This window comes from Spermophilus citellus (genome assembly GCF_964194105.1).
Source record: "Spermophilus citellus genome assembly, chromosome: 9".
NCBI classification, from domain to species: Eukaryota; Metazoa; Chordata; class Mammalia; order Rodentia; family Sciuridae; genus Spermophilus; species Spermophilus citellus.
The window spans coordinates 64,099,881-64,109,960 of NC_138191.1; the positions used below are offsets into that span (position 1 = coordinate 64,099,881).

General features: G+C 47.2%; 1 protein-coding gene across 2 annotated transcripts in view; it reads right to left on the reverse strand.

The window, feature by feature from the left end:
* The window catches only part of LMO4 (LIM domain only 4), a 16,211-nt gene extending 9,688 nt beyond the window's left edge, over nt 1-6,523 (reverse strand). The window contains exons 1-2 of one of the 2 annotated variants that reach the window (XM_081305356.1): nt 6,388-6,523; nt 3,368-3,606 (exon numbers count right to left, since the gene is read on the reverse strand). In XM_081305356.1, coding sequence (XP_081161482.1) covers nt 3,368-3,603 — 236 coding nt within the window. In that variant the 5' untranslated portion in view covers nt 3,604-3,606; nt 6,388-6,523. Of the gene's footprint in view, nt 1-3,367; nt 3,607-3,816; nt 4,022-6,387 lie in introns of those variants that run through there. The other variant, XM_081305357.1, reaches the window with a different exon arrangement.
* Nucleotides 6,524-10,080: the final 3,557 nt, after the last annotated feature.

Consider the following 10,080-nt stretch of genomic DNA (forward strand, 5'->3'; position numbering starts at 1 on the left):
GCTTGCTGTTGATTACCAGGGAAATGAACTCGCTGCCTGGCGGCGCCTCCATTCCTGACGCTACCCCCTCCCCAAACACACCCTCCGCCACCAACCACCACCAATTCCCCCCCACCCCGGCCGCGCCAAGCTCACTGCGGCTACGGGCGCCACGTGAACCACCCGAGCGGAGCCGGGGAAAGAAAGCGCTACCCGCTCACCGGCTCCCGCCCTGCGCTCGCCCCCTCGCGGGCCGAGGCCGCTGGCCGCTGGGCGCCTCGGCTGTGGCCTCGGGCGGCGCCGGCCCAAACCCGGCCAGCCCCGCGAGGAAGGGCTCGCCGACCACCGCCACCGGGCTTCCGGCGCGTTTCCTCACCCTCCCCGACCTGCAGCCCCACCCGTCGGTCCCCGAACTTCCTCCTCTCACTGCACTTTCCGAGGCAATCGTAGGGCCCAAGGTGGGGCGGAGGAAACAGGGTTAGAGTAAAGAGATCTGGAGTTTCCGAAGCTACTTGGCACTCGGGTGGAGCCGAGGGATCGGGAGCCGGGGATGGGGGGGTAGTTCTAAGGTTTGCGGACTTTGGGGAGGTTGGGGGGAGGCAGGCATTGGTCCCTTTAAGATCCACCCTCCCCTTCCCCTGCACACCCCCTCCCCAAGCCTTTCCCTCCCTGTCTTAGAGGCCAATTTTGTTAATTAAATGTTTTGTTTGCGACGCAGCTCTCATTCATTGCGGACACGTCATTCGGAGCAGATCTAAGCCAGAGACCAGATCTCATTAGATAAAGCCCATCAGAACTAAGAAAATGGAGGAGCCACTAATTAAAGCTTTTAATTGTGCGGATTCGCTGCAGCAAGGCAGCCGCTTTATCTGAAATCTAGGAGAGAGGAGGCAGAAGCCCAGCTCGGCCCAATCGACACTTGGCCACGGAGGGGGAGGGGACTGGGGGGAAAAAAAACGTTCCCCCTATCCTTCCTACCTCACCCGAGCCGGCCTCTCCCAGCTTTGCTGCAGCTTTTTATCCAGATATTGGTTGATCTTGGTTGTTTAAACACACACACACACACACACACACACACACACACACACACAACCTTAAGGTCAGACAGTTTAAAAGCCCCTTCATAAATCGCTTTGTGGTCCTAGCCAGGCCGAAGGGTCCTCCTCTTCACCTGGTGGCCAGCAAGCAGATTACTCCACTCTTCAGTAGCTGTCCGTGTGGCATAGAAATCTCCTCCAACAAGTGGACTCAGGGGGAGTTTGGGCAGGGGATAGCTGAGAGGAAAAGGCACTCCAGCACCTCCCCCACCTTCCCACCCTTTTTGGCTTCTTGATGTACTGAGGGAGAGGGAACACTAGTTCTGAGATCTCTAAATTGGCTGCTGGTGAGCAAAGTGTTAGGTGATGATCCATTTGGTACTGAACTGGAACTCATCTCTCCCAGATAAATATAAGAGTCTCAGGGTAACATTTAGTTCAAGAGCAAGCTTAACTCCAGTTCCCAGATTCAGAGCAAAAAGAAAGAGTGAAACTATGGATCCATCAATTAATTAAGGCTCAGGGCTGGGTACCCATCCTCCACTGATCCATTAGGTCACAAGAAAACACCAAATGGGCATTTATATTTGGCCCCAAGAATAGGGAAAGGAATGGATTCAATTCCCAGGAAGCCACTTGCCTAAACTTGTCCTAAGGGAATACAAGTGGACCCATCTTCTTTTTAATTAGTCGTAATCAGAAACAAAGTTTTTTTTTTAAGGCAACCTGGAGAAAGAAATGAAACTACCATTCACCAAATCTTAACTGCACCATCAGGTTTTCCTCTTCAAACCACCCTCCTTCCTTACCACAGTATTGCTCTTTAATTTTAATACTGTCAAAGTTCAAGGCATTGCTTGGAAGACCAGAAAGCATTACACCCATGCTCCTGCTGATTTTTCTAACATTTACTTTTAAAAGAACACTTAGCAGAATTAATGCAGCCATCTTAATTTAAAAATAAAAGCCCTCTTCCTTCCTATATTTCTTTTACTTGACTGATTGAGGATGCCACCAGAGTGGATATTGGTTGCATTATCAGAATAACCAAACATCATTTTACATTAATGATCATCACTGGGGCAAACACACCCATACTCCGCTCTGAACTGCACTGGGATCTTTCGCAGTATAAGCTGCAGTGAAGTGAATCTCAATAGAGCTAAACTTTGAAAAAAATATCTCATCCACTGATTTACCCGCATTGAAGAAACAACAAAATTTTCTATTAATTCCTATAAAGAAAAAGGTTTAAGGGCAGAAATTTATATAGAATGAAATTCTTAAAAGTGTTCAGTTCTCTATAGTACCAACGGTGTGCGTGTGGTTTTTTTTTTTTTTTTTAATTACTGGATGTTGAAACAGAACACCTCCTAGAAGCATTCATGTGCATCAGTCTATCAAACCATTTACTCAAATTAAATGTGTAATCCTTCAAATGCCTCCTTTCAAATTAATGAGTTTAAGTAGCTTGAGTTCACCTGAAAAGATCCTATAGGCACCTGACCTCCTGAATTCTTTCCATTAATTGCACTGAAACTTGTTGGAAAAGACTGCTTACATGTTCCTATACATTGCTTTAAAACGCAAGATTAGTATAATTCTATAGCCTCGTTTTCTAAATCTCTTTGGGGATCAAGGGCAGTGCTACAAATGACAACAACAACAAAAAACTACAGACCTGACGTTCTTCAAGTAAAAAAAAAAAAAAAAGCAATTTTTGCATCGCAATCCACACACTAACATTTAAGCAAGCCTCCAAGTAACAGTATGAAGAAAAACATTACCACTAGGTTTTGTTTTGGGGGTTTTTGCTATAAAAAGAATTACAAGTCTTTAAACTGATGGGTAATCAGCATTTTTCACAAGGAGCACAAAGAATGAGTCAGAGCATTACACTCAAAAAAAAGTTTAAAGGTGCTTATGCAAATATCATAATTAGCCATCACTACACACACTTTCTCACTAACTACACTTTTATTTTTAAGTTAACCTTTTGTCTCTGAGCTCTGCAGATCCCCACCTTGCTTTAAAAAAGCAACTTAACTCCCACTTGAAATGCTTATTTTTAGCCTGAAGTCCAGTTAAGACTGAACACTTAGGGTGCTCAATCTTTGCACATACAACAGCCAGTTCCATTAGACGGGAGTTTTTACTTTGTATGGCACTTGTTCCTTATTTGTTATCAAATACGGAACACTAGTACATGCTTCTTAAATCCCTTAAATTTCGCTCATCAGAAGGTTTTTGAGGTGAAGGCTGTCATGTCTTTCGATAGGTGCAGGCTCCTTCCCTTCAACTTTGGCCTTGCCACTGCTGTGCTTACCCTCAGGAAAAGCCATCAGACTTACCTAATGTAGTCATTTCTGCAAAGGATCATGCCGCTCTTGGTGTAACAAGACGTGCCGATGTCTCCCAGCTGCGCCTGGCAGCAGGAGCACTTGAGGCATCGGCTGTGCCAATAGCTGTCCATGGCATAGAGCAGAAAGCGGTCTGCAATCTTGCCCCCGCAGCCTGCGCACCGCTTCCAGGAGAGGGAGCCGGCCGTCACCGGGGGCGGCTGTGAGCTGCTGCCCGGATTCACCATGGTCTGCAGAGGGCGGGAAGGGGACAGGGAAAGAAAGACAAAACAGGGGCGACGCAAAAGTTAGTAATCGCCAGAGAGAGAGCAAGCCCATTCCCCTCCTCTCCCCCCCCCCCCCGCCGGAGCTGCTGGAAGGAAGCGGCAAGGCAAGGGCGGGAAAGAGGCTGAGCGAGAGAGGAAAGGAGGGAGGCTCGCCGGCAGCAGCTGCCTGTTTACTTTTCTCAAGCTTTGTTCTGGGGCCACGAGCTCCTCTCAACTTTCCTGCGCTCGCCGCCGCTGACAATTTCAGCTCCGGTACTGTCAAAACTCCGAGAGCGAGCTCGGCGGCGCGCTCCACCCCTCGCAGCGCCTCCCCCAAGCCCCCGCCTCCGCCCACTGCCCCCTCCTCCCCGCCGCCGTCGCCGCCGCCCGCCTCCAGCAAATGAGGGTCAAACCCACCCACCGCCGCGCCCGGCCCTTCCCCAGCCCCCGCCGAGCCCCGCGAGCCAGCCGAGGGGCGTGGGGAGGCGGCGGCCCCGCCAGAGCCACGTTCCCTCCCGAGCTCTGCCCTAGGAAGTGCAGCTGCAGTTCACAAGTTGGAAATAGTTGGGTTTTCTGAAAGAGGAGGGAGGGACCGGCAGAGGGGAGATGGAGAGCGTGGTGGTGGGAGGGGAGGCAAGGTGGCGGGAGGGGGTGCGGTGTGTAAAGTTGCGAAACTGGTTTTTCGTATTTTTAAACAGCACCTTTCACATGCCATTGTGGTGACCGCCATCTCCCATTATTGTTCCAAATCTCATTTCATTTTCAAGATCAATGAGTGTTTTCTCTGGGTTTTCAGGACACAGGCAAGAATAATAGATCATTGAACTTTAGGATGCCTGTTAACTTCCTACACAAACACTCTCCACTTTGGTCTCACTAATCTGCCCTTGATCAGCAATTTAAATGCTAAAGCTTTGTTACTCCAAAGGAGGGGGGGGGGTAGGTAATATTCTAGAAGGCACTATTAAGTGATGAACAAGTTATATTCAGAGCCAAGTCCTGCTGTCACCAAAAACTGCTTTTAAACATTCCCCACTCTTTCTAATGAATGCCATAAGAGAAGCAACTGGGGTATAATATAGGAATCAATTTATGAAGCTTAGCCTAAACCGATTAATTTGTTGCCTCCAATCCTGAGTCCAATAAAGTCCTAGTGTTCCTTCAGTCACTTATTCTATAAAAAGATCAAGTTATTTACTGCCAATTAAGCAGCCTGTTTTGTCTTTGTCCTCTGTAAGCCAAGAGTGTGGGCTCCCCCCAAGGCTCCCAGCTATCTGCTCAAGACATTCAGCTGATACCTCAGAAGGGAGAGGACGAACTTTGCCTGTCCCCGGCCCAACTTGGCTGCTGCAAAAGAACGAGAGAGGGGGAACCAAACAAGGACTCGAGTTCCTTAAATAGGCTGATTTTAAACACATTTCCTCCGAAGAGTCCCGGAACGTGTGTCCAGTGACCACACAATAAACCAGAATAAGAACTGCACCAATTAAGCTGTAACAAAACCCTGAGACTTTGGAAACAGGACCACTCTAAAACCCATTAGCATTGCATTTATCCGAATGCATCATACCTTTATGTAAATTGATTTATCTGATGCATTTACTCGAGGAATTGCTTTTTGTTACAATTTCAGTCCTAACCCAAATGAATCTGCATTTCCTGCCCTAGGTCTTTAAACTGTTTCCCCCCCCCCCCAACGTTTTAATCGTCCGAATTCCTTTTTAAAAGGGGAGAGGGAGGGAGGAGATTCCAAGCTGTTCCCCGCCCCCATCTTTGGTGAGAGGTAAATATATATGTATATTTTTTTTGAAAAGGAAACATTACACTGAGAAAAGCATCCAGTAACCCCATTAGCTAAAGCTCTTAAGGACAAGCAATACCTTAATGCTGATTAAATCTAAAAGAGATGAATCAAGAGGACTGACCAGAAACTGACTCCCCTGATAACTAAGGACGGGCCCTCATCAAGTTTCATTTAGAGTTGGAAAAAAAAAAAAAGAACGAAAGAAAGAAAGAAAGAAAGAAAGCTTTTAAGTTAAATAGGCTTATACTCTAGTAATTACATAGCCAAGCAATTTAGGTCCTGGGATAGTCAGTGAAATAGAAAGCAGAAGTGGCAGCTAGAGGCAAAATCTGCCCCCCTTTAACAACGTCTCTGGTGTTTTTTAATGGAGACCAAGGGAGGGACAAACGTAGCGCTGGCAATTTGTAGTACAAAAATGGATGCTTAATTCATGTCTTGATTTTAATTAGGTGATTCACCGGATTTCTCCTGGATTGGAACAAAAGACTTATAAGCCAAGAGGAATTTTTTTTAAAGAACCAACAATACCGAATTCTGGTCACTTAGATCCTTTCTGCCACTGTTTCAAAAAATAGTGTTTACTGGAGGGGGGAGGGTCGTGACTGTCCCCCCTCTGGCACACACTACTTCTTACACTTAAATCCTCATCCAAGCAGTCCCTGCCTTTCCCTTTGCAACTGGAAACGTCCCCACCCCCCTCCAGGGTCTCCACCAGCCCGGTCTCCAAGAACCCTTTTGTAAGCAGGAACCGCTACAAAGCTGGCGGCCCGGGGCTGCCCTCCGCGCTAGCTCGCAGGCCGGCCTCGGTAGTTTCAGACTCGCGCATTATCTAAGGCGACGTATTGTTTACTTGCAATTTGGGACGGTCAAGGGAAGGAAGCCAAAGAAAACAGCCCCGGCCCCAAACGGCCCCCTCCCCCGCGCCACCCTCCCAGCCCGCGGCTCCCCAGCCGCCCCCTTACCTGCTTTTCCCCTATATTGCAATATTGCGAGAGGCGGCGGCAGCGAAATTCGAGCGAAGCTGCTCGGCTTCCAAGGAAGGGGCGCCTTGGCTGGCGGAGCTGGAGGGAGGGAGCGAGTTCTCGCAGAAGCAGGAAAGGGGAGGAGGGGGCTAAGGGCTGCTTTTTTTTTTTTTTTAAATCGCCTTGCTCTGGGGCGGGTTGGGGGACGCCGCGTAAGTGGCCGGCGGCCGGGAGCAGAAGTGTCAGTCCCAGTCCTCGTCCTCTCCTCCGCCTCCGGCTGCGCGCGAGCAGCTGCAGGAGCCCTCGGCCCGCGCGGCGCGGCTTCAGGCGCGGCGCAGCGGCAGCAACTGCTGCAATCGCTGCTGCAAGTTTGGCAATGTGGCTTCACTTTGTATATGCCCCCGCCCGGCGGCCCCCGCCCCCTCCCGCGCGCCTCCCGCTCCTCCTCCTCCGCCGCCTTCCTCCCTCCCGCGCGCCCGCTCGCTCGTTCGCTCGGGGCCGGCGGCGGCGGCGGTTCGGCCAAGCACTGCCGGCCGTGGAGCAGCCGCAAAAACAAGATCCGAGAGCGGCCGCGGCCGGTGAGGAGGCCGGCAGGCGGGCGCGCCTGGAGTCGGGGGCTGCGGGCGGCCGCGGCCCGGCGCGCTGGAGCCTGCGCCGCTGCCGGGGCTGCAGCTGCCCGGCTCGGAGGCGGCGGCGGCGGCGGCGGCGGCAGCAGCGCTGGCCTCTAGTCGGCTCGCTCGCTCCCTCCGCGGCTCTTACACATGTGTTACTGACAGAACAAAATCCCAACTACTCCCCGGCTCTGCTGCCGACGTCAGCGACCCTCAGCCACTGGGCGGCCGGATTGTTCAGGCGGAATAATAAAACCTGCCAATCCGGGGAAGGACAAAGGGATGACTGAAATGAGACTCGGGGGGCGGGGGAGTGAGTGAGGCAGCGGAGCCGGCCGAGGAAGGCGCAGGGACTGGCCGGAATCAGGTGGGGAGAAGTGGCCCTGGCGCCGGTCGCCGGGTACCCGGCTTGGGCTGCATCCACAGCCCGGAATCGCGAGTCGGGTCTCGGGGTTGCACCTGCCTCTCGGCGCGCGGGGACCCTTAGGACCCGCACCCGCTCACCCCTCGGGGATTGCCCTCCTCTCAAATCCAGAGATCCTGAGAAACTTTGTCTCAGAAATGGGTCTCTTCCTGCTTGGGAAGAAAAGCCTTTCTGCATCAAAGCGTTGCTCTAAACACACATAAGCACGAAAAAGAGAGTTTTTTGTTTGTTTGTTTGTTTGAATTCACGATGTTGGATATTTATGAATCTTAGTGGAAGTTTAGTTAACAAGGGAAAGACGTTCCTGCCTAAATACTGCTAAATCTCCCACTTCCCATTAACCCGAAGGTAAACTAAGAGCTTAGTAAGCATTTCATGGATACTTGTCAATTGCTGATGATGTACATACCACAATCCTTATTTTCAAAGTTGAAAAAAAAAAAAAAAACCTAAGGGAGAACGCATTGCCCTACCCTACTTTCCTCCTCACTGTGGGGGATGAAATGTTGAGTTACTCTTAGCCTCCAAAGCAATGGAAATTATTTGCACTCTCACAGCCTCTGAAGAGTAGAAATGACCTTTCTAGTATAAATCAAGACTTGAGGAATGCTTTTAGGGTGCTAACCAGAGAGTCTCTTTCCTAGGCCCAAGCTCAGCCTAGAAGCTCGAATACCTACCTAGTCATTCAACGAGGCATGCCAAATAGGTTTAAGAAATCTCTGATTTGAGGCTAATATTAGGTCTGATTATTATTAGTAAGTTCCAGAGAGGTTTTTCTGTTGGAAATTATCATGAAAGTGCAAAGCCCTTCTGCTAAGTATCATTAAGTAAAACCAGCCTTGTGGGACAAGTTTTCTTATATTGTATTACACACAGTACTGCTAGATTGAGGAAAGGAACCTGAAGGAGAATCTGGCCAGACAATGCACATGTTGAACATCCATGGTTTTAGTGTCTGTTGGGGAATTTCTATCCTTTAAACCATCAAAATTAGGACTGCAAAGGAAAAAATAATTATTGCCTATAAAACTAAGCAGAGGACATTTTAAAGACCAATTAAAATACTCATTTCTTTATTCTAGCATCTTAAATTCCTTATATGTTAAAATTAAATGAATTAATTTTACTGATTTGTATTTAAAATTGCATTGTTATGATCACTTCACCTTGGGCACATACAAAAAACATTTTTAAAGAAATCATTAAATCTTCAATAATACTTTAAATGTCCTGAACAAAAAAACAACTGTAGAAAGGCATGATTAAAGAAGGTCAACTTAGAAAAGATGTAATACACCTTGAAGGTTAGTCAAGAAAACCCAAACCAAATGAGGAAATGACCTCACCCACAAAAGGAAACATTTCAATTCCTGGGGTTCATTTTTAATTTGTTAATAATTTAAAATAATCAAAATGAGATGACACAGGATCTTAGTGGACTATAATTATGTTAGAATTTGTCATATATAACTAGATTTCCTTCTCTTGGGCTTTAATTTCTCATCAAAAATGAGAAAATTAAGCCAGTGCCCATTATTCTTCATTTTTTAAAGTGATTTTTTAAAAAATAGAACATATAACACATAGTTCTATAATGAATTGTGGTATTGTCTAAAGAGTGTACACAAAAATGAATTTTTAAATTCTAAAACGAAATGTTAGAAACTTAGCCAGGCACATTTCAAATATCACTGAGTGATTCATCAAAGAATCCAGGTAGTTTGTATGGAATGAGGGAGAGAAGAATGTATAAAACTTTGAATACAGATTTCTAGGCTATCAGAGGCCTAAGCTTTAGGAGGTGGTTTTTGTGTTTTGGCTCTAATTGTGTGTGAAGTTAGGTCTTTACACTTGTCCCTGTAGATTGGAGTGGGTTGGAGTGTATTACCATAGAGCTTTATTTGCTGATGTTGTGGTTATAGAAATACAAAAGTGATAATGGTTAACATCTCTCCTCTGAAGGGTAGGGAGTAAATCCATTCACTGTAATCAAAATTCAGGTGTACTTTAACCACAGCGCCACCTCTGGGTAGCCTTTATTTCTGCATTCTTTGCATTAGCATTCCTTTCTCATCTGGGTAGCAAGATTTGTGGTCTGAGAGTGCCTGCCTGAATGAGGTACCAATGTCAGTCTTTTATTTCCACTGATCCAAAACACACCCAAACTGTGTAAACACATACAAGTTCATCGTGGGTAAAAGAGTTCTGTATAAGGGCATTCTTTAAACAAACATAAAAACGGTACTTCAAGTAATAATCCCAATGTAAAGTGAAATTGCCTAACTCAAAATAATGTAATATTGTGCCCAGCAGTTGAAGAAACCTCTGATGACGTCCCACATTAATCATTCAGCCTACTCACTTAAAATGATAAAAAAATAAATAAATATGGTGCTTTGGAAAATAAAGCAACTCAAATTATTTCTGTCTTGAATTTTGATTAAATGTAAGAGCCATATTGGTCCTAGATTAAGCCCTTATTCCTTCTGAAATTATTTATCCATATCTTCCTCTCTTCTCACTCTAGTCCTTCAATATGATCATTGTGTTCTCCAAGTGACAGTTCTCTAAGAATCTGCATGGATAGCCAGAGTTTGCACACAGACCCATGCTATTTTCCATGCTTAGATGGCCACATCCAAGACAAGTGCCACAGCA